The 25,432-nt window shown below is 34.8% G+C and overlaps 1 protein-coding gene across 1 annotated transcript in view; it reads right to left on the bottom strand.

Annotated features, from left to right (window-relative positions):
- Positions 1-25,209, bottom strand: part of Galntl6 (polypeptide N-acetylgalactosaminyltransferase like 6) — a 1,064,176-nt gene extending 1,038,967 nt beyond the window's left edge. Inside the window, exons 1-2 of the mRNA XM_047550007.1 lie at positions 24,869-25,209; positions 24,140-24,449 (exon numbers count right to left, since the gene is read on the bottom strand). Coding sequence (XP_047405963.1) covers positions 24,140-24,277 — 138 coding nt within the window. The 5' untranslated portion in view covers positions 24,278-24,449; positions 24,869-25,209. The remainder of the gene's footprint in view (positions 1-24,139; positions 24,450-24,868) is intronic.
- Between the last annotated feature and the right edge of the window lie 223 nt (positions 25,210-25,432).

Raw genomic sequence — 25,432 nt, 5'->3', positions numbered from 1 at the left:
AGTTGTTTCCCTCTTAATAAAATTTCTTACAGAATATATTTTAAGCTAGCCGGCCGGTTACTTTGTGCGCCATGTGGTTAAACAAGAGAGGAAAAGCTTACTGCCATGAAAATAAATATCTCTGGCTGGCACTACCTCAGTAATTTACCTAGCCTAAGGTCATTCTAAAGCAGTTTAAATGCATCATTAATCCACAATCCTCTAAAACACTAAAATACTTAAATAAATTACAAAGGAGTAAGATGAGCCTGAAGAGAGGAAAAAACTGTCAAGACATGATACATTTAAATGATGCAAAAAAAAAGTCTCTAAGATTCATGAATAAATTATTGCTAAAATGAGAGTCATGATAAAGAGCCTAAAGGACACAATACATTCAGTTTCATTTGGTTCAGAAAGATTAAGAAAATGAATCTTGGATTGCACCTTTCTGCTTGTGAATTTTCATCCACTTAGTTTTAACCTTGGTAACTCAAAATTTTCATGTTCATCTTTATTATATTCTTTTTCTTACTGTAATCCTTTTAGGTCCCTGCTTACTATCCCTTCTCTTTCCAACAATCTGAGTACCTCAGTCAAACCTGGGCACGTGTGAATGTGTGTCTGTGTGTGTTTGAAGGGGTGGCGTAGGTGGAATCACCAAGATCAAAGTTGCCAAATGCAGAAATGAAGAAAGAGGCAGTAAACAGAGATGTGAATTTATGAGATATAACTTTATAATGAGGTCACAAAGACTTTACTTTTTCTTAAATAAACAGATGGGCAAAAATTATCTTATAAAATCTTTCTTTCTAGATAAATTCCTGACCAATCTGTAAAGGGGATTTAGAAAAAAATAATCAGAGTGTAGAATCATATGCAAATTTATGTACAAGTTTAGAAATTCATTGAGGTATAAATCACGAGTAAGAAGACCTTAAATAGGAGTAGAAATGTGAAGCACTTGGGAGAGCTCTTTCCTTACTCTTTCCTGTTATAATGTCATACCTGCCAGCCTTGAACTTTGTCATTTGTGCCCACCCCATCCCCAAATCTGCAAGCCTTTCATTACCTGTGATATTTCAACTATCACATTATACAAAATCCTGCACTTCTATTTTCTACGTTCAAGATTCATCATTGTTGGTAAGCTAGAGCTTGGAACACTGAAAGCCAGAAATTCAGTACAAAACAGGGAAACCTGGGGCCTGAGACACAAGAGGAGTTTTAGATGCTAGCAAGGGAACCCTGAAAATGTGGATGCAGTAACTTGAAGGTAACTGTGCCTGCGCTTTCTTTATTCCTGTGACCTGGAGTATTCCTTACTGTTGACCACCAGACTCTGGAATTCCCTGTCATGACCTAGTGACCCAGGATATGTGCCCATTCTCTGTGCATTTCATGTGAGTCCTTTATACTGACAATCTTTAGGCCTGGCAGCACTTTGATGTCTATCCTATCATCTTTATATTTAAGTCAGCACTTTTCACTAGAGTTAAAAACTCACGTTTTAAACACAACATAATAAATGTGTATACTCATGTGATTTTGCTGCAAAAAAAACAGTAGGATCATGAACTCAGTGGCCATTGGTTGAAGAGTTATTATGTGCATGGCTCTGGGGGAAGCAGGAAGGAGGACAGAGGAGAAACCCGATAGTAATGTATTTATTGTTAAGCACCTCTGTCATTTACCAGGGTGGAAAAGTATTTGAAATAAAGACAGCTACAATAAATTTTAAACTTTTAGGTCTACAATAAAAACAAAAGAAAATAGACAAAAGACAGGAGGGATAAACTGTACAGAAAATACTAAATGAAGAAGTTTATATCCAATGAGTGTAGCATCTATCTTAGAGCTTTCCAGCTGCCAGGAGTGTCTGATGCTCATCATGTAGGTTAGGAATACACCAACTCATTAAAGAACAAAGTATTTTCCTGAGCTTTGAGAGTAGTATCACAGGGAGGTTGTGTTGTTAGTTGGGTGAATATGTCTAAATAGGGAAGGTAATACAAACTTAGTGATATCCTCATGGGTGTTTTCTTCCTTTGTATTATTTTCAAACAATCTCAAACTGCAGAAGAGTTGCAAATAATTTACAGATAATTTTTTGCTTGATCAATTAAGTTGCTAATGTGATGTACTATCACCCTGAATACTGACACTCACCTACATAACCCTAACACAAGAATCACATCAGGATATAAACATGAATTCATTACCATTATCCATTGAGTTTCACCAACAGATCCTCAAAATATACTTCATAAGAAAATGATCTAGTTCACATCCTACATGGCATTTAGTTGTCAGTTTCCCTAGCTTCTTTTACTGTGGATTAGGTTCTTGATGTTCGTGATGTTGATTTTCTAAGATTGGAGGCCAGTTATTTCCTATGTCATTTTGGATTATATATAGTTCCGTATGGTTTGTTTCAGGTTATATATTTTTGCAAGGAATACTGCAGAAGGTACACCATGTTCTAATTGTATCCTATGAGCTGACCTGCAATCACACTTTCCCCATCCCTGTTGACTTTTTAGTCACCTATCGTAGTGTCTGCCATTATTCCCCGCTATAAAATTGCTTTGATCCCTCTGTACTTATTTAGTGTTTACACGAACACATTTATACCTATATTCATTTTGTATCTATGCTGTTACCACAAAACATTCATTTGCATTGGTATTTCCAACTCCAGTATAATATCTATATATTCATACTCCTTTTCTCCCTTGCCATATTAACTGCCTTATGTGATGAAAGGAATCATAGCCTATCTTTCCCTTCATATGTTTACTTATTTGCTCTATTCCCTTATATTTAAAAAATCTTCCATCACAATCACCACCTAACTCATGTGAAAATAATCTACTCATCTTACCAAGGAAAGTACAAAGAGCCACAAAAGAAGACTGAAAAACTTGACTGCTTTAAAATGAAACAAGACAAAATCTTCAGTATCATAGGAAACAAAGTATCCAAAACCAAAAGACATTTATGGGGATAAGGAAAACCATTACATCACATTTAGGATGATAACTACTAAGGCAGAAAAGAAGAATTCAAATAAGGTGTGGGACACGTGAGATCCGAGGTATCTTCAATTACACTGACTTTTTTCTTGCAAGTTGAGAATAAACACATTGTCATTTTTCTTTTTCCATATCTTTTTAATTTCTGAAATATTTTGTAATGCTTAACTACTAAAATAAAAAGGATTGGCCTTTGTTGTCCTGAAAGTTCATGAGCTCACCTCTTCATTAATGAAGATTGGACAACAGTGCAGAATCAGAAGTAACAGTGGGAAGTAGCTTCCACAAAGTTGAGACACAAACTCAGATGTAAAATAGTCAACAATTTTTACATAACTGGAAAAACACATATTCCCACCTAGCATTTTTCTCGTTCCAGCACAATCCCAGTTTCTGGCAGATGTGGTTCAAATTCACTGTTCCCATCTCCATATCCCTGAAGGATAGGAGGCAAGAGAAAGTGTTGACAGAAATTCCTATCATTAGTAGCAGCATTTGTGATACTGCAGGACTGGCAAAATGATAGCTAATATGCTTTACCATTTCATTCAGCCCCAAATATTACATGGAATCTAGCAAGTGCAGAGATGTTGTCATCAAGAGCCCCCATCTTCCTTCTCCAATTAATTGGCTATTACAAGAAATTTCCAGAATATTTTTTCACTTTTATTTATAATGAACCAATAAAATTATTATTACTGCTGAATATTATTACTTTAAATTGGGAATACTTATGATAAAAATTGTGTCAGGTTATCTTTCACAAAACAAAATATAAAATTTACTAGCCATTAGATGGCAATTTACACTTAGGCACTTAACATCTATCCTTAGGCACTTAACATCTATCCTTATATACTTATATACTTATATACTTATATACATTATTACTATCATTTATTAATTCAAATTATAATTATTAATTATACATAATTATATTGTTTTCACAGGATGACAGTGAATGCTTAGAGGTCATCAGTTACTTTTACAGTTAATGTTATATTCATAAATAAAAATACAATGATCTATGCCACGATAGGTATCAAATATTATATATTATATAAATAGTCAGTCTGACAAATACATTTTACAGCTCAAGTAACTTATTACTATTATTAAGCTAGAGATATAAATAAACTATTGCTAAACTACCCCCTAAACAAAAATGGAAAATGATCTAGTACCTAACATATGTTAAACAATAATTGCTAAAAAGAAACCATCACTTGTGCACATGCATAGACACCAGCACACATACACACACACAGACACACAAGCATAACAAGGCCACAAACTGACCTGAACTCAGGAAGCCATTTTCCTTTTTTTTCTATAGTCTTTTGTGTATTTTTCAAAGTAGAACACTGTATTCTATTCTTGCAGTAATATAAGTAGAAACCATGGAAAACTTAAAAGAAAATGTGCTCATGACCTCATAAATCTTTTCAAATGACTCCTCCTTTCTACTGTGTTTGTCACTCTTTCTTCCAACATCTAACAGCAGAAAAAACGTGCTAAGAGGAATACGTAGACTGTCAGTAGATGGTGAAAATTAGTGTTCTCTTTAGTTCTGATGACTCATTCTCTCTGCTAACTACTATAAAATATTGCTGCTTTTATCTGTTATCCCTACAAGGCTCTTAATTAAATAACTTCATCTCGACACTCAGGAAACCAAACCATTCAAACATGATAATGGCGAAGCTCTCTCCCTTGGGTCATCAGGATTCTCTTTGGCCACCAGCCCAAGACCTTTGTTTAAACATGTCAGACTTAGACTTCGGTTCTTTACTCCACTTGCCTGTGACAATGACAAGAAGACCACTTTTCATGATATTGGGCAGCATCTTTATGGTGTATCTCTGCACTTCTTGGGGTCTAGTATATCCTCCCTCTCTCTAAAATCTACTATCCATCATATATTGAAAATGTATGCTAAATGTAAAATCTATTAACTCTCCATAAGATATGCTCTCAGTGACTGAAATAGAATAGAAAATTCTAGATCCCTTATTGTCTGGGATTTCCTACAAAAGGAGGCTTTTGGAAAGCTGAGTAGGGTTACTATTCTGCATTTACCAAGTCATTTCATCTCAGGTTCCAATGTGACACTTCCAAAGAGATAAGTACTCCCGACAGCACTGTGGAGGATGCAAAGGAAAATGCTACTAGCCTCAGGAACGTCAGGACCTGAAGGAAGCCCAGACTTGCCCATGAACTCACTGTATGGTTTTGGCAAACATCTTTGCTTTCTCCCCTCAACTGACATATGAGAAAGTTATGCAAGATTATTTCATCCATCTGAAAGTGACAATTAATTTGATAGGTGAGAAAAAAACAGATTTGTCTTAGAACATTCAGAATCAAGCCTGGTGTGGTGGTGCACACCTGTAATCTAAGCTGCCTGGGAGGCTGAGGCAGGAGGGTGGCCAGTTCAAGGAGATCCACTTGGACAAATTAGCAAGAACCTAACACAAAAGCAAACAAACGAGAAAAGAGTCAGAGTTGTAGCTCAGTGGTAGAACACCCCTGGGTTCAATCTCTACTTCCACAAATGAAAGAAAGCAAAACAAAACATAAGATCATAGAATCCTCTTAAGTATCAGTATTAACTCTCTACACTACAGCATCTGTTTACAAACTGGTTTCCAAGTGTAATCCCAAATTCAAGAAACATGAAGACTTTGCTAAAAGAACAAGTTCAACAAAATGAAACCTTTAAGATTTTTCTTCAAATAAGAATTTCTCAATTTGTGACAAAAGCCTGAAAACAGGCTTGAAAAGTATGATAAAAAAGAGATGAAAATGCATATTTTCTTGGCATTTTTAAACATTAGCCAAAATAATTTCACTAAAACAGTGTGTTTCTAAAAGATAAAGATCAGCATGTGTTAGAGGAATTAAGTTATTAGACAGGAAATATAAAAAGTATATTAGCATCTTCTATAACTTAATATATTTATTTTCACAGACTAGAGCTAATGTTTACTCAATAAGTCAAAGTTAGCTAATACCGACTTCCTGCCAAGGTTAATTTAACAGAAATGACTGATATTATACCTTAGACAATACTATTAGTAAACAGTAGAGTTGAAGAGTGGGAAAAAAATTTCTCCTTATCATTGAAGATACAAATTTTGTACAATAATTAAACCCTTGCTATATGCCTGACCCCCACGCCCCCCCAAAAATGGAAAGTATGCAGAAATTACCATTAAAAAGTAAGTGACAGTCAGGTGCGATGGCACACACCTGTAATTCCAGAAATTAGGGAGGCTAAGGCAGGAGTTTCAGAACTGCAAGGCCAACCTCAGCAACTTACCGAGACTCTGTCTCAAAATAAAAAAATAAAATAAAAAGGGCTGGGGATTTGGCTCAGTGGATAGGTGCCCTGGGTTCAGTCCCCTGCACCAAATAAAATAAAATAAAATAAAATAAAATAAAATAAAATAAAATAAAATAAAATAAAATGAAATAAAAGTAAGCGACAGAATTTCAGAATAGTTAAAGTCTTAGGCCAGGTATTTTAGGTGATTTATGGTAGAATAAAGTTATTTTTCCCGGATTCTGTTTTATTCCTAATATTAGCATTTTCAACAAATTCTGGCAGAATATAAGGCATGTGTAAATTAATTAAAATTATTGTAAGATATTCAAAAACCAAGATCCCTTTCACAGATTACAGCTGTTATTAGTAATAAATATATTTAAGAGGTTGAACATAAAATATATCTATGAAAACTCTCAGTCGTCAGTCAGTAGCAATTCACTGAGCACCCCCTGTATATTGTGTGACAGATGACTTGTACTGTAATTCACATTCATTGAAAAATTCAAATGTTTTTAACTACACCTTGGCTTCACATACTATTTTGTGTATTTACTACTTCTAATGTTGCTCAGTATACCATTAATCAGGTCGTATATGAAATAGGCCTTAGGGGAGAACCATCAAAATTAGATTTGGACCATCCCATGCCATTTTGTATTAATTAAAATGAACATTTAGAGCAGCTTAAAAATTGAAAAGTAATTCCCAAATCTGTAACTTCAGGGAAGTATGTTGAAATGAGGATAAGTGATTGAAATATTTTGCTTTGATCCTGGGAGGACTAAGAGGCTTATCCCATGTTTATTTTTGTCTAGAAGTGCACATATATCAGCCTCGAATATTCACCACCAGTGGTGACACCTACTTATCTTTTATCCTTTAACTTTATGACTTTTTTGCTTGAGTTTTTAAAAATATAATTCTTATGAACAATTTCTATGTGACTTTTTTGACAATCATGGTTCCATTTTTTTATACTTAACTCAAATAAACCTAATAAACTATGGAACAAAATAATATTTGATAAATGAGAAACAAAGTATAATTCAATACCTTCTTGCAATGTACTCATACATCTATCAAACCTAAAAATAGGAAAAATGAACATAGATGAAATTGGTGTATTTTTTTTTCAATGTCATATAGTCTAAGAAAGAAACACTTTCAAACTAGTCATGGGTAAGAAACTAAAAATAGAGCTCAAATAGACATAAAATAAATTGACTTATGAGATAAATAAGTGTAAATTAACAGGAATTAAAAGTTTAAAGTTGGAGTTGCAAGAAAAAGACTAAAAATAATAAAACTCAAAAGAAATATGCACTAGATTTGTAAACTAACTTTTACCTTTTTAAAAGAAAATATAGCACATATTTGATTGTTATGACTATGAAAATATCTTTAAAAATATAATTCTTGAAGAAATTTTTATCAGAATCTATATATTTCATTTGTAAAATAAACATGAAGCAACCTAGGAACCAATCAAGAGATGACTGGATAAAGATAATGCGGCTTACATACACAATGGAGTATAATTCAAACACACAAAAGACTGAAATTCTGTCATTTGCAGCAAAATCGATGGCATTGGAAGACACTATAAGTGAAATAAGTCGAACACAGAAAGACAAGTACCATGTGTTTTTGCTCATAGATGGAAGCTAAAAGAAGTGGACCTGAAAGTGAAATAGTGATTACTGGAGATTGGGAAGGGCATGTGGGGGTTGTTTTAAAACAAGTTGGTTGGATTTGATCAGTGCCCACTGCAATCATGCATGGCATGAATATGACACTGCATCCCCATTAATAGGTATTATTAATATGTATCAATAATTTTTTTTAAAAATGAAAAAATTTTCCATGAGAAAATAATCATAGGAAGATAGCATTTGTTTATATCTACATGAAACATTGCAGACTGATTAATTATCCAGAATAAATACATTACCTTAAGATTACTAAAAGTCTCAAATAAGTAGAAATATGCAATTGAAGATACACAAACAACAAAAATCATATTATTATAAGAAAAATCCTTCTTTTGTGTTCACATCAGACAAGTAGCTTAAACATATGCACATATTTTAGCATAATAATTAGCACAAATCCTGGTCATATTTTTTGTTAGGTTGCAGAACCTAGAATGTTACATTGTAACATATAAATATTATGACACAGACTAGTGTCATGGCATTGATCATTCTGTCCAATTATAAGAATACTTGGAAGTGACATTTCTATGAATGGATGTCATTGAGCTGATAACATTTTTTAAAAAGGTTGATTTAAATGGCTCCCTGTATTATGCATCCTACACATTTCTGCACATGATTTAAAAATGGAATGCAGTCAATAAAACTTCTTAAAATCACTTGAATACCCAATTGAAATGAACACAGAAGTAACTGAAATGAAAGATGGCGAAAGTTTAGTAATTGGTGAATAGAAAATCACAATAAAAAGTTTGAAGCTGACCATACTACTGTACAAGCAGGAGTGAAATAATTAATGTGATTGACATAATTTAGCATGATGTGGAACGTCATGGAATCATCTCACCAAACACAATGTTATTTAAATACCACAGCAATAAGACATTTCCCTCCAAGACACTGCATTTAACATGCCTCTCCCAAATAAGCTTGGCATAGCTTTTCTAGGTCCTGTAATTTTTTTCTGACCTCTTTTGTAAGTTTTACCCTTGAATTTTCCCCCCGTCTCTCTTTGCTTCCACATCCCTGCTACACCACTACTAATTAAAATGAACCTAGTCAAATCAAGGTAAACTTTTTCAAAAAGAAGGTGCTGTTCAAAGGAAGACCTGTGCTGGAGAATCAAACTAATAGAAATTTTAAGGTTTGAAGCAGTCAACTTAAAATGAATCCCTTGAAATATATCAGTCTATATTCTTAAAATAACTTCTTTTAATGAGGTGTGCTGTTTGGTGTTCCTTTGTAGGATATATTAATGAATTCGGCAACATACTTTTTTGTAGATTACTGAGGTTTTAAACACAAGTCTTTCTTAAATTGTCCTGGTTGCTATTTAAATGTAGACACAGATGCCTACCTATTTTATAAGTTTTATGAAAGTTTTCCTACAAATATTGTCATAGACAAAAAGCAGATGCAAGTATTATAATGTGCTTTTTATCACAACTGTGTTTAAATGTGACTATCTTGTACTCAATAAAGTTATTAAATCGCATACATTGTAGCATACTCAGATGTCTATATATTTACTGAAATCTCATTGTGATTTTCAGTATCAGAATCAATCTAATATATTGACATAATTGCATATTTAATCAGGAAGAGGTTGACAGAAGAAAGCATGTGATGTGTACATTAATTCATGATTGAAAACATTTTACCTTCTTATATTCACATGTTTGGTAGTGCCCTCATGTATTTAAATTTACATGGTGAGTGTCCATAATCTTATTTTTGGTATCCATACAGATCATCTGAAATAAGCTTAGTACATAGATGCCAACACATGTCTATGAGTCTTCATTCTTCTAAGAAATGTTTATCAATCACCCAGTTCTGAGCAGATAATTCTGAACTGTATTAGGTTCAAGAGACTGCTGTAACAAATTGTCACAAATGCATAGCTTAAAACAACAGAAATTTATTCTCTTACAGTTCTGGAAGCTGGGAACCTGAAATCAGGGTGCTGGAAGGCCTGCAATATCTGTGGTGGCTCTAGGAGAGAGTCCTTCCTGCCCCTTCCAGATCTGGGGGCTACTGGCATTCCTTGAGTTCCTTGGTTTGTGGCCACATCAGTCCAATCTCTGCCTCCATCTCTATTTTGCCTTCTTTGTATGGCTTATGGCTACATTGATGCAACCACCAGGTACCCCCAACAAAGAGAACCCTCTCCATAATTGAAACATACAAGGTTCTCTCCTAATCAACAAGATTTTTACAAAGAATATCAACAGGATTTCTGCAGTGAGCTCACTGTGGTTTGAAGTTTTTTCTTTGTTGTAAAAGCCAGGTTTCTCTTTCTTGTAAAAGTGAGGTCTGCAATCAAGCTTGTTGCTGCGCAAAATTTACTATTACCGTTTTCCTGGTATAAACTCATGAAACCTCTGCCTGACTTAAAACATGGAACAAAAAAACAAAACAAACCAAAACAAAACAAACAAAAAAAAAAACCGTTATGTATCCACCCAGTGTCATGTAATGAGTATAAACCTAAAATTTCCAGACCTGGGGTCCACAGATTTTTAGCCACTGCCCCTCTGGACCTCTGCAGCTTAAACAAACCTGCTTCCCGAAAATTTCTCTGGAATCTAGCTTCATTTGTCCTATACAACATCACTTGAGTCTGCCTCTGTCTGCAGATTGCATCTCTCTCTTCTGTCTATGTCTTCTCTTCTATCAAATCTCCCCCATGTGCCTTTTACAAGAAAGACACTCACAGGTCTTACAGCCCAGCTGGATAATTTCAACCATGTCTGCGCCTCAAGATCTTTAAATTAATTGCAATGACAAAGACTTTTTTTCACGAATAAGTTAACATTTAAAGGTTCCAGGAATTAATTCCTGTACAGATCTTCTTAAAAGCCACCATTCAATCCAAGACTAAGTTTAAGAAACTTACTGATTAATGGAGAATAAAACTTACTGTTAATGGAGAATAAAGTACCTAAACATGTAGTTAATATACAGATTAAGTTCCTTTATAAAGGCAGACGGAAAAAAAAAAGCTAACAATACTTAGAAAAAGTATGTTTCCCAAGCATGGGAGATCAAGAAGTTTCCCAGGGAGAACTTCAAGGAAAGTAGAAATTATCCAGGCAAGAGTGAAGACGAAATATATGCAAGTTCCCGAAGAAAAAAGAACATGATACTCTCAGGAAACTAAAAGAAGCTTGAAGTGGTTGGAGCTTAGAGAGTCTTGGCAGTGAAGTTGTGAGCAATCAGGCATGAGTTTATATCCAGAATAGTTTGGGTAAGCTGTATTAAAGAATTGGAGCTTTAATCTAACAGAGTAAGAGTCCAATGGCAGTAGCCTGTTCAGTTAAATCCTTTGGATAAACAAATCCAGTTTCTCTGAGGGTGGACCTGAGGTCAGGCTAGAGGCAAGAGCATTAAGTTAAGAGTCCCTCACAGAAGTCCAGTGACATGTTTAAGCTGGTCCCAACAAGCACACAGGCAAGTGGGATATGTGAATGGATTCAAGAGAGACCTGGTAGAAAGAATTGCTGGTCAAAGGTTGAACTTGACAGTAAAGATAATAAAGGTACCAATTATGATGACCAGGCTGTGAACACTCAGATAAATAAATCTGACAGTGTACTTCATTTAGATAAGAGACACAAATGGAGAACAGGGAGTGGCAGCCAAAGATGAATTTCATTTCGGAGGTGCAAACGTAAAAAATATCTGTTTCCAGATTCCAGGTTTCTATGTGGTTCATATTCTCAGGAGAGAAATATGGATTAGAGATAACAATTTGGAAGTGATTAACTTAGATTTCCTAAATGAAACCACATGGATTGTGAGAGATATCCCAGGGAGAGTACAGAACAAGAATTCCACTGACCTCCCAAAACACAATATTTTCAGGAAAAGTACACAAAGAGGAATCTGTAAAGGACACTGGCAAACATGTTTCTGTATCAGTGGCCATTGGGAAGGAAAGTGAGGACAGGAGAATTAAGAGGTGTGTGCACACTGAAAGTTAAATTACCAGTAAACAGTCATTCTCATGTTTTTCTAGTCTGCTCTCTTTCCTGTTTCTCAAATTTTTTTTTTTTTAATCTCTTCTTTCCTCAAGTCTCTTCTTTTCTTCAGATGAATATTATTCTTTTTTTAGGGGAGTGAGGAATGGGAATTGAACCCTGGTGTGCTTTCCCACTGAGCTACATCCCTTGCCCTTTTTTAGAAACTTGTTTTTGTTCTGATACAGAGTCAGGCCTTGCTGAATTGCTGAGGCTGGCCTTGAAATTGTGATCCTCCTGCCTCAGGCTTTCCAGTTGCTGGGATATAGGTATGCAGTACCATACTTGGCTGAAGATTATTCTTAGTAGGAGAGTATTTAGTCAAATTCTGTCAAGCAACATGACTAATGAGACATGCTTTTGGAATTAACCACCAGGAGATTACTGATGTTATTTGTGAAGAAAGTTAATGTACATTAGTGAGAGTTCAGTTCAACTTGAGGTGAGTAGTACTGGGAGTCAGAAACTGGAAGCATCCTTTGATTCTGAAGAGGAGACAGGACAGAGCACAGTTAAGTGTTATGTGGCACTGAAAGGTATTTGCTTTGCTTTTGCTCATTTCCCTCCAACAGTGGGAGAAAACTCAACAAGTTTAAACAGAAAGGAGAAGAATATATTGGAGAGGAAAAGGCTGAAAATAAATAAATGAGAAGCAAAAAAGAAAACAATATGCAGAAGTTCCTAAATAAAGCTGTGTCCATGATTTGGATGGGGGTTCCATATTTATCCTAGAGCTAGGGACGCTTTTCCATAGTAACCGGAAGCAAGTGGATGAAAATACCCAAGTAAATGCTGCTGCTTTTTTCTGGTTTTGTGACACAGAGTCTTGACTCTCCCCATATGAAATATATTATTTGGTGAAAATGAGACAAGACTGCATGCTGAGCAGGGTAGCAGGGGTGACGCCATGGGAGATCCCAGGAGAGAAAGAAGGTTAGAATAAGCAGCTTGGAAAGTTAGAAAGAGAACTGAATAGGAGGGAGTTGAATGATTTTGTTGGGGATTTCAGGTTTCACTGGAGCAGGTTGAACTTTAAAAATATTGTTTCTCTTGAGGTGATGTGACGAAGCAGTATTTACTCTCTGATTCCACAGCCCAGAATAAAGTGACAGCTCCCAGTCATACAAACAAAACAACAAACAGCAACAGCAGAAGCCTTGAGCTAAAAACATATTTCTCACATCACACACATTTCAATAATTGGAAATGCAGTTAGACTCAACAGAACCTTTTTTCATGAGGCAAAAGTCTCAAGTTTTTTCAGCATTACAAGTCTTTCATCCATTCAACTAGCCAATTACTGCTCAATCAATCCAGATGGAAAAAAAAAAAAAATTCTTCCAGGAAAATTTCAAAGGACAAAGGAGAAGAGAAGGCTCTGAGCAGGAAAAGAAGAGGGTACAAGGGTATAAAGAGATAAGACATGCTTGCATTTTTACACTTGCTTGAACGTTATCCCAGTAACTTCCTTCTTGCTTGTCCTCTCCTCTATATTTCATTAGAACTCAAGATGTTTGCCTTGGAATGCCAAGGATCTTCAAAACTATGTAATTCTTTCAGCTTGTGAAAGAGCAGTTACATTTCTATACAAGCTAAGAGAGGGTGCAACCTGATCTCATGATAGTTCACCTGACTCCATTCTGTTAGGTTCTCTAAATCAGGAGACAATCCACTAGGCGGAAGTAGCAGAGTTGTTATCCCTCCTCACCATCTAGTTTTATGCAGCTTTCTGTTCTAGGCCTTTCCAGTCAGCTCTTTTCTTGGAAGCACTATCATGCACTTCCTCTGTCACGTTATTCAACTACATAGTTTCCACCAGCATCATTCTTGATTTTTTTTTCTAATTCTACCTTACTGTTAGAAGCAACCAGAACAATAATGTTAAAACTCAAGCTCTGTAAAATAATAACATATTTGACCCTAAGACATTTTCAGATAATCCTCTTTGGAAGTTTAGACTAATTTAATGACACAATTTAGAAAAGATTGTTTTTTCCCTGAGGGCAGAATGCATGTTCAGAAATTAATACCGTGTGGAGAGAACAAAACTGAAAATACAGGGGAAAAAGGTCATCAAAATAGCATTGGTCGCTGATTGCATATTCTGGGAAGAACAAAATTCTCTGTTGAAATCCAGTTTGCTTCTGACATGTAGTAGGGTTGTATGAACCCTTGGTTCAAGTTATAAAAACTTTTAAACTTAAGTATCATATTATTTTCTGTATCAGACACTCAAGAATAAATAAAAGAAAATAAAAAGAAGTTAAAGGTGCTTCAAAATACTCAAAAAAATAATCTTAAGAATGTTAAAATTTATCCAAAAAGAGGACCACATTTATGGTGGATGGTGAAATGAAGGATGTAAGAATATGTTTACCCTTTCTCTAATCCTAGTTTTCTAGAAGTCCAAAATGTCAGTCTAATAAATAACATTTTAAATTGCTTACTATGTATGATGGAGATTTCTAAACATTTCATGCATACTAATTTATTTAACTCTTACAACAACTCAGTCAAGAAGGGATTATTTTTTATACCCACTTTAGAAATGGGACATCTGAAATACAGAGAAGATAAGTAACTTGCCCAAAGTGACACATCTAGTTAAAAACTAAAACTAGGATGTTTGGCTGTCATTTCTATTTCCTTACCTACTTTGCATGTTATCTTTTATAGTGTGTTATTTTAGAATTTCTTGAGTTGTAATGATCTAGGATATTTTTAATGTAGTAGCACTATACAGTGAACTTCATACAGTCTCAACATGATATTGATAGGATAAAGATTATATGCTCTTGAAAGGTTTTTAAATAAAACTGCATTTATAATATGATAGGAATAATACACTACTATGGATTGTTCTGAGGACTTACAAGAAGCTTAATATGGTACCTGGAACATGTGAGGAGCTCAATAAATGTTACCTTAAAGTTTGTTCTGAATGTATTAAATTTCGTTTTTATTATTGTTCTTATTTTAATCAGTTAATCATGTTAAAATCAACCTTTATTATCTTGAGATTCTTGGCAAGCGAACACTACAGTCTCTTCATCCTGGTAATGCATACCACCCCTCTCCCATTCCTTCCTCTCTTCCTAGACTTAAGTACACTCTTGTTCCTTTTTCCTTCACTCTGTGTATCTGAACATTACGTTTATTTTGACACACACATTGTGGACTTATTGACAAAGTGGCTTCTTGGTTTTGTGAAATCTCCATTCAATATTATTAGTCTTCAATCATTGTGAGATAGCAGATACCACAAGAATAATGTCATTACCTATCTATAGTCTATCTAACTGATGTGTGTTGCCTCTCACTTTACAGAATATTTCACAAGTTTTAAATGAATTCCCTAAAGTAGCAAGATAATTATGGGGAAAAAGTTAGACTACTTTGCCAGAACATTCAAACTATTAGAAGAACAGGCCCTGAATTTCTAAAGTTACCTTCAAAATTATAACATTTTCTGCTTTTCTCCCCTCCTTTTTTTCCCCTTGATCTTCCTTAGGTATTGCCCCTTCCTTCTTTCTGTGCATCAACCTTCTGACTTGTCCTGTTTGCTACAGCCCAGGACCCCAAATTCAGAAGATGTCTTTAATATTTGTGTCTTAAAGACAAAATATTTTAGTTGCATATTTATGCTTATCATTGAAACTCTCACAATTTTGCTTAAACCTCCACAATTGTGTGTGACTACAATCAAGACAACCTCAAAGATGGACTGCCAATCCTAAAAATCTTTTCAAAGTCACTGTTTGTCTTAAATTATGTGGCTGCTAACAGGGCTAATCATCTTCTCATTCTATAAATCCTAAGTGCATGGACCCACATTCTGTCTTTGGGTCATAGCTGTGAATTCAGTTAGATAGAAGAATGTATTTCAATGAAATATTGGGAGGGGATTAAATTAGTAAATATGCAAAATTCATTTAGATTGAGGCCACATGTCAATATTCCACAAAAAATGATATTTTTCTACCTCTTCTAAACTGTAAATGGTTTGAGCAGATACTCCTTATGAAACAACTTAATCTAGCCTTGTATTATAGGTGTGTATGTGACTTTCTTAACTAATAGATCTTAAGCTAATTGAAAACAGATTTATGGTTTCATCAGTTATTTCCCTGAGGGCCTAGCACAGTATTCTATACAAATGGTATATCCAATAAATATTTTATCAACAATAAACAGACAAATTAATAGTGATACAGCTTATATGTTTTATTATATTTTTATTAGGTTTACAGAATATTTAAGCTTATTTAATACCTTTAATGGATCTTGAAAAAATGCAGAAAAAGGTATAGAGTGCTGTTTGTTAAGTTTCCCTTAATTATTTTTCATGTGCCAAGCAATTTACATACATAAATTCAATTATGTAGTGTAGCTACCTTTTATGAGGTAATTTCTGTGTTTCCATATGAGGAAATGGGATTTAGAAATGTGAATTTTTTTTTTTTTTTTTTTGGTACCAGGGAATGAACCCAGGGGGACTTAACCACTGAGCCACATCCCCAGCCTCTTTTATTTTATTTTATTTTTTATTTTGAGACAGAGTCTCACTAACTTAGCTATGTTCCTGAGGCTGACTTTGAACTTGTGATCCTCCCACCTCAGCCTCCAGAGCCACTGGGATTACAGGTGTGCACCACAGGCACCTGGTTCCATCCTACACTCTGTAAGGGAGGAGACCAATGAGAGAATTTAAAGTGTTTGCACCTCCCTTAGACTGATACCAACTCATCTAACTTTTATAAGATGAAGTGGATCACTGTTACCCTGTGGCATAAAGCCCTGTGCAATGAGTGAGGAACTATCATTCTCTCTCTTTTTTGAATGCTCCTGATACTCAGAGCAAATTCTACAGTGCAGTGACTGTTTTTATTTCATAAATACCACTTCCATCTCCTCAGTTGAATATGTAGAAAATCAAGAATGGCCACAACACAACATGCTTTCTGGGTCCCTTAACTCTACTGAGTGAACGGAAATTCTATAATGGAGCTGCATTGAATTGATAGTTTTACCCACTTTTTAACTTTTTTTTCTAAAGAATAACCCAATCCCATTCATCCTTTCATGACCGAGATTCAAACAACAATACTTCTCAAGTTCCTACAGTATTGAGAAAATACCTATATGTGAGGCATGTGCTTTCTTTTTATTGGAAATAAGTGTTATCCCTACAAATACATATTTCTCCTCTTTCTCTTCCATTAAAGCATTTAATTTTTGAACAGTTTTTAGTACAATATATCAATAATTTGTCATTTTTGCAATAAGTGATAAAATGAAAAAAAATTAAAATTAACAATCATCTTTAAGTACTAAACAAAAAAGGAATACAAAAAACCCCCACTTTTGTTTTACAGATTAATTTATTCAGTATTTCTCTCTACTAGCTTCAACACACAGGTGATACTGTTCTGCCATTCTGTCTTTGCAATGCCTCTAAAGAAAAAAAACATCTGTAAATATTTATTAAACAAACACTAATTACCTTGCTAAAGGCAATGATTGCTTATAAATACTTACTATATATATGCACACACATATATACTTATAAATGTTTACTATATATATACTTATAAATACCATATGTGTGTGTAGATAAACAGTAATCTATATGCCTTAAGCCTTGCCATACACAGTCCAAAATGCTATGCATTTAATCTTCATTATAATGTGACATGAAAGAAATTACTATCCTCGTTTTTTTTCATAAAGAGAATAAACTGGCCTGAGGGAGATCCATGAGATGATAAATGTCACAAAGTGCTAAAATCTGGAGCCCCAAGTTGAACACAGATAATTTGATTCCAGTGCTCACACAGTGACCTACTAAGGGAGAACAAGACTATGGACATACTGATATTTCTCCTCCCATGAAGATGATTGAGATTCTCCTGCTGGAGAATGAGAAGGAATACCTACCTCATTCAAACTTAGGTGGTAGCCCTGACTGCGTGGTCATTTTAGTGTGATAAAAATATTTCAAGTAGTATGACTGTTTCTGGCCTTCTAGACTTCAAGTACAGAAATAAAAATTCATGGATATTTGTTACTTGGAGTGATTTGAAATTCTTCTTCTCTGCCATCATCAAGATACCCCCAATCTTCACGACAGAGAGTTGGTAGCTGTCACCACACTATCGCAGTCACAAGCCTGTTAATTTTATTAAAATATAACTGTGAATCGTCCTATTTATAATCTGAGGTGCTCTAATAGGCTAAATGCTCTCGTGATTCTCATACTTGCAAAACAGATGCAAGCATTTTCAGAGACAGATGCGTTTTTTAAACTTTCTCCATACTTTCCTAGAATGACATTGATAATATTGAAATGGTGATTCAGAGTCAAATAACTATTGTAGAATTCAAAGCAATGAAATACACGAGACCTTCCAAAAGTTAAAAATACTGTGGAAAATGAAACAGTTGGGTGGATTTAATTTTTGTTCATAAGTGAGACTATGCGTGTGGGCATATGTATGTGTACGTGTGCTGCTACATGAATGTGTGAAATGAATACGTTTAATTTGAGAGTATTGCTAATCCAGCCCACATTTTGCTTTTCAATCTCAATAGAAAGAGAAAGTTTGGAAAAACTGTTGGTGTAATTTACCTTGAATTCATCGTGAACTCTAAGTATATACTTATATATTCACCTCTTTCTGATGTCAGTGGTTCAATTCAGAAGTAATGGACATTGGTTATGTTATTAAAGAATGGTGAAGGTAATGGTAAATATTTAACTTTTATGAATGCCTTATCCCTTCTTTTTCATCTTTTAAGTATACCAGATATATAAAATAGGTCTTGTCAGATGGTTTTAAGCGTCTGAAACGCCCTGCCCTCACACTGTTTACCATCCATTGGCAAGGTCAATGAAGGAGAAATGAGAATCATCGCAGTACAAAGCACATCCACATCTGATTCTACATGACCCTTCCTTGGCAGAATTGTGTTTCCCTTATTTCAAGTTATATCTTCTTCTGTAAGGTTATTCTTGGTGTCCCTTAGCTGGCTTTTTTCTGTATGAAAATGTTGCAAGGAAAGACACAGTTGTAAACTTTCTGAAGGTTGTCATGGTTGCTCCTGACAAAATTTTTTAAAAAGAAATTTATTCAATTCTCTTATGTATAGCACTGAAATCACCCAACCTTTCTCACCTTTTCCTATAGATTCCAGCTTGATTTGGCTTCTATTATGGGAAAAGCTTATAGGAGGCTAATTGATTCAGCACAGCTTGTCTGACTCAGAAGTGAACAGAAGGGGGAAAAAAACACTATCTAATTTTTTACCAGCTTGTGAACAGAAGACTGTTTTACACCCTGTCTCCCATGGGGCAGTGTGATGAACTAATCATGTAGCCATCTACTAGGTCACAGCAAATAATTAAGACACTTGTTACAGTGGTCTGTGTGCTGCCATCCCATACTGATTCTGAATGGATTTTCCAAAAATTCAAGAAAAGGTCCTTTAAAGTCCTAATTTAAAGTCCACATCATAGCTAATTAAGAACAGTATGGCTTAAAGTAATGCATCATTTCACATCTACCATGTTGAGAATGTACTACCCTGACTGCAGAGAAGAAAATCTTGTTTTTTCTTTAGCTCTTTACATATCTAAGGTGTCTGCTGGAGAAGGATCATACTTTAGAGCTTTAGTGATCAGCATGGCAAAAGAAGGCTTAAGACAGTTTGCATACACTGGGTACCAATTATCTGACATTTTTATATTGTAAAACACATTTAAAATGCCATAGAAAAAGTATTCCCTATCAAAAGGAAGAATCTTCCTGAAGGAGGAGGGAAGGGTTGGGGACTGATTAACATTGCAATTTCTTTTGGAGAAAGATCTAAGGGATTTTTTTCAGAAGAGTTTTGTTTGGTTTTTGTTTGTTAAGGAAAGTTAAGTCATTAATGGGTCAAGCATCCTTTACATGTGAATCTGACTAAAACCAAAATATACCCTCACAATATTTTCCACCTGCAAGGTAGGATCTCTCAGGACTTTATACATCTCATTGTGTCACAAGCATGAATAGCTCCAGTTTATAATTAGAAATTCTGAAAATCTCAGAAATAAAAAAGTTCCACAAGGTCAGAGTGACTTAGATGGTCTATTGTTTTTTTTTTTTTTTTTTTTTTTTTTTTTTTTTGGTTTGTTTTTGTATTTGTTTGTTAATACAGTAGACAACCCAGGTCTACACAAATTTCTAAACTTTTTCTGAACAGTTCTTAGAATGTCTGATACAAACTTCTGGGATTTTGATCTTTGTTTTTATTTAAAATATTATAAAATCCTCTTCCCATTGTGAATATTCTTGACTTACTCCTTCAATTCAGTTGTTTCCCAGCTTAGTTGCCAAACTACTATTATAATTACTTTCTTAAAATTTTTGGTTTATCTACTTAATGTATTTATGAAAAGACAGTGTTTGGAGCTGGGGTTGTGGCTCAGTGGAAGAGCGCTTGCCTAGCACGTGTGAGGCACTGGGTTCGATTCTCAGCACCACAAATAAATAAATAAAGTTTCATCAATAACTAAGGAATATATTTAAAAAAAGAAAAGAAAGTATTTGGTCATAGATTTTTTTCTATGTATACTTGAATAAACAATGAAGAAAAGAAAGAAATTGATATTGGATATAGTAGTTTTGTTTCTAAAATATTGCATTATTCTACATAGTATCTTACAGGACAGCTTAATTAAGGACTAAACATATACTTGGACTTTTATTCAAATATAGCTGAAACCAGAGAAGAGTAGTAATTCATATGTTCAAAAAGAAATATGAAATTAAGATTTACTATAAAATACCCATAGAGCAATCCTTTTCAGCTAAATGCCACATTCACTATTAATAGTTTCTTTTAACAATATATGTTTATATAATACATATTTCTAAATAATATGAAGTAGATATTTATCCCAAAAGCAACAAAAAAGAAACAAAATTAAATCAATTGAAAATAACATGATTGTGGTAATTGAGTAACAGGCAAAAATAAGAACATTTTAAAATTGTAATAAAATTTTAAAATATGTCAAATGATTAACATTTATTTCAGTGATCTGATTTCAATTTTGCAATGTTCAAACAATAAAAAAATGCAAAACTTTTAATTGTATTGTATTATTAAAATTATTTTATTAATTCTCTGTTTATATGAGAAAAAGTGGGTAAACATTTAGATGAATAACTTGGGATTTTATTGAATCTGTTTGCTTTTCTGTATCATAGATGGGGCAAATGTATAAATATTATGCAGAATTATCATAAATATTACCTTTAAAATGAAATCACAGTAAAATCAATTAATTTGGAATACTATAGTAGTTTTGAGAAAAAATGCATTAAATACTAATGAGACTATATAAAAATAAACACAATTTTCATCAATGCAATTTATTTTGAATAGTAGTTAGAAAAAATATTAGTGATGTGTTCTGGTGAAATGTTGATTCAGAATATTTAAGAAGTGTTAAGCCATTCCATGATTTTAAACTTCCATAACTGAAATTCTTGCCCTGTAACTCTCTGGAATAGTAGTTTTTGAAAATAGTGAAGACTTTTCAATTTCTGTAACCACTAGTTTGCTGCATATGCAACAAAAACCCCTGGCTTGTTAATACATGACATCTGTAAAAATGGACTACTCACTTGGATACATGACATGTTTTGAATACCTTCAGTACTTGCCTCTGTCAATGCCTCAATCGGCACATTATCTTTACCCTCAGCATTTTAGAACATGGATGTAAATATAGTAACAAATGGCTTTTGAAGAACACTTAGTAATTAGCCATAAAAATATATATTTAAAATAAACTGCTAAATTTAAATAACATATTACCCAATAGTCAAATTATCTACTTCAATTGAAAACTGATATATTTAGCCAACATTCTAACATTGAAATATAGATACATGAACAAAATATTACACCATGATATTAAGCATGCTTAATTTGTCATTATTAGTCACTTTTTATTTGGTCAAATATAATATATTAATGACTTAATTTTACTTATCCAAAACTTATATAATGGTGTATGTATATCCACTTTATTTTTTTAATCTGCAGGAAAGTATTAACTGTAAAACTACTGAGGTTAAAATTACTATGAGTACATTATCAACATTCATTTTAGAGCTTACTGGTGTTTGTCATCTCTTGATTTCAAAACTTTTTCACAAGATTATTAAACTGTAGTGGTCATCCATCTGAGTCATTGTCTCTATAGTATAAGAAACTTTGTGGAACAGCTCCTTCTTTTGCTACCCATGCCTTCATGTCCATTACTTTATTACTGAAAATTAAGCATCATTTGTACTTTAGAAGAACCAGAAACAGGTATACCACTTTGCATATTATAATGGCAAGTCAGAGAGTTGAATGGCCACATTTTACTTTTTTAATGTGATTGGACAAACAATTTTCTCATTAAGGGTCAAAATCAATAGAGCCAATGTGAAACTTGAAAAGATCTCATTAATAAGATTAATTAGTGTCTTATGTTAGCTACACCAGCAAATACTTCAGATGGCTACTGTTAATTGAATTAGTAAAATTCAAGAAAAAAGTTTGCTTTTCTTATTTTACCAGCATTGGATTGGAAATTTTACATGGTAGTGTATTGACTGCTAATAAATTCTGTTTCATATCAAAGTTTAGAGAAATAAATGATCTAAATAGGAAAAAAAGTTTCACATCCAAAGTGCCCATCTTCTTTTTTGCCCCACTGGAATGACAAAACAGAATATACTTCAAACTAAAGTTAAATTCTTATTAGTAAAGATGATAAAAAAAATCAATAGCTAAATGAAAATACTGTCAGCATTTTCCCCCCAAATTTGAATCAATTAAAAATCCATAGGAACTAGTTATCTTTGAAGTTGCGAGACTGGTAATGACTTCTTGTCATATTGAAAAAGCAGACTACATCCACATATTTTCCAACTCACCACTTACTGTGTAAAAGGAAAATTAAACTTTGTTAAGTATAAGAACAAACAGTGACCATAAATATATATTGCTATTGTCCAGAAATAAACTACTTATACCCTCCATGTGTGGAAGGTACACAGTGTACATGTGAGATGACCCTTGAAATTAAGAATATTAAGATTTCAAGGCAATGCACAGGACCCACTGGAAAAGTGTCATATCAATTTCACAAAGAAGGCTGAATTCTAATGTTAAAAGTTTAATTACAGAAGATTTTCTATTTATTAATAAACAAAGAATTCGATGATATTGATTTTTATCATTATTTTGTGAAGTATAATTTCCATTTTTGCTCAGTAAGACAAGTTATTTTGATGCATGTTAAATCATGATCCATATACATATAAGTGGATTACTAACTCAAAATAAAACATATCATACTATGTAACGTTTCCCATATGAAGGACAGACTTTAGCCACAAAGTTATCACCAGACTGAAACTGAATGAATATTCTTAATAACTCTCCTGTATACCCTGTATACCCACATCACCTTAGCAACAAGGGAAATGAGGCACTTAAAGTTTCCACAGGGCAAAAACCCATTGCTAAGCCAAAATTAAAACCCAAATGCAGAAAACTACAGCTTGGTTTTTTGTAAACTACTTTCAAAATGTTAATGATTTAGTTGGCCCAACCCATTTTAATATAGACATGCAAACAAGATAGAAGGCAAAACCATTCCCTACAATTAAACTTGCACGAAACCCATTCCCACTTTCCACAAATAAGCAGTGACCTTTTATCCAGCTCAAGCCAAAATTAACCTGAGACCAATTGTGAAAGATTTTCTTTTCTCCTTTCTGACCTCTCTGATTACTCTTTTCTAGTTTACTTTACATTTCATCATGTCATTGGCTACAATCTTAAAACAACTACTTCTTAAGCTCTAAAGTGTCTAGAGTCTTGTAAGATCAGTTCTAAAAGACTTGGGAGAAAGCCCAAGGCTATCCCACACCTGCTTCCTGGTGTACCCATGCACGGGCTGCATGCCTTACCAATTCTCCTGTGACCTTTTCTCTGGGTGGTACTTACCTGCTGCTCCCCGGGCTCTGTAGATTTCACCAGGTGCTTATCCTTGTACAGAGACCAGAGACCAATATTGGGCAGGAAAATTAAAGCCACCATGAATAACAAAGTCATTTGCAGAAATCTCTTCTGTTTTCTCTTCATTGCAAATGGTAACAGAGGAGAAAAGTTAAAGGAGATGGTTCCCTGACTGCTTCTTGTGTTTAATGCCAATGTCCTCTCCTCTCCCCTGTGAAGCACCAGAAACTGAGGGGAAGCTACAAACTTTTGTTGCGTGCTCAGCACCAATCTGCACGATTCAGAGGGAGTTGGCCATCTGCAGAACAAACGCACAGTTACTTTTCCCCCAGAAAACTATGACGAAGGCATTATCTATTGGCTTAGAAATAAATGACTCAACTGAGGAAATCGTTAAGCCTATTGACCTTCATTAATAAAAAGCAATGGAGTAAATATGATCTTTTTATAAAGTAATAAGTTATGAAAAAGAAAATAGCATGCTAGATACTTCAATCAACGGAAGGTGTTTGTTGTTGTCGCTGTGCGCCCACCATCCCCCTTTAGTGTGGGAGGTCTGGGTTGGGGAGGAGCAGGTTAGGAGAGAGAACTGAGAGAGAGGGAGTGGCTTGGCCCCATCAAGTGTCAGGAAGAAAAGTGTCCGCTTTTGACATTGGAACATCACCTTCCTTGTCTTCCCCGAACATCTCCTCCTCTGCTACCCTTGGGATAACCCACCTGAACTCAAGTTCAACTCTCTCCGGAGCCAGCTTGCCAGTGGGCTCCACCGGGATCCAGGGACACGGTATCCAAGGCAGAACTCCTGTTTGGATAGAGAGGTTCACGAACTCCTGGATCCTCACGCGCTGTCTAAATACTCCTCTGCAGGCAGTGGCTCAGCGACCTGGGAATCTGGCGGAAAGGAGGCTACAGATGTCAGCGGAGTCCAGCCAGGAAGTGCAGGCGCCGCGACGTCCCTTCCCCGAGCAGTCCTCTGAATGAGATCCTCCGCGAAGTAAGCGCTCTGCTCATCAATCTCTTCCCCTTCCTCCCGTGACGTTCTCACGCTCCGCTGTTCATGTTACCATTCTTTTCCGGCAACTGAACGAACCCAGAGAAACATCATGAGCACCTAACGGGCAGTATTTAGGATCTCCTCTTCACCTACAAGGGATGGCAGACGGCGAATCCCAAGTCTGAGCTGGGCTTTGGAAGTGGGCGAGGGCGCCCCAAGGATGAGCAGAAGGCGAAGATGCGCCGCGCTTGCACCCGGCCACCCGTTCTCCGCGGGCGGTCGCGGTC

This window comes from Sciurus carolinensis, chromosome 4, assembly GCF_902686445.1.
Source record: "Sciurus carolinensis chromosome 4, mSciCar1.2, whole genome shotgun sequence".
Classification (NCBI taxonomy): domain Eukaryota; kingdom Metazoa; phylum Chordata; class Mammalia; order Rodentia; family Sciuridae; genus Sciurus; species Sciurus carolinensis.
Note: the sequence above shows the minus strand (reverse complement) of the source record. Positions and strands in the feature narration are given on the sequence as shown.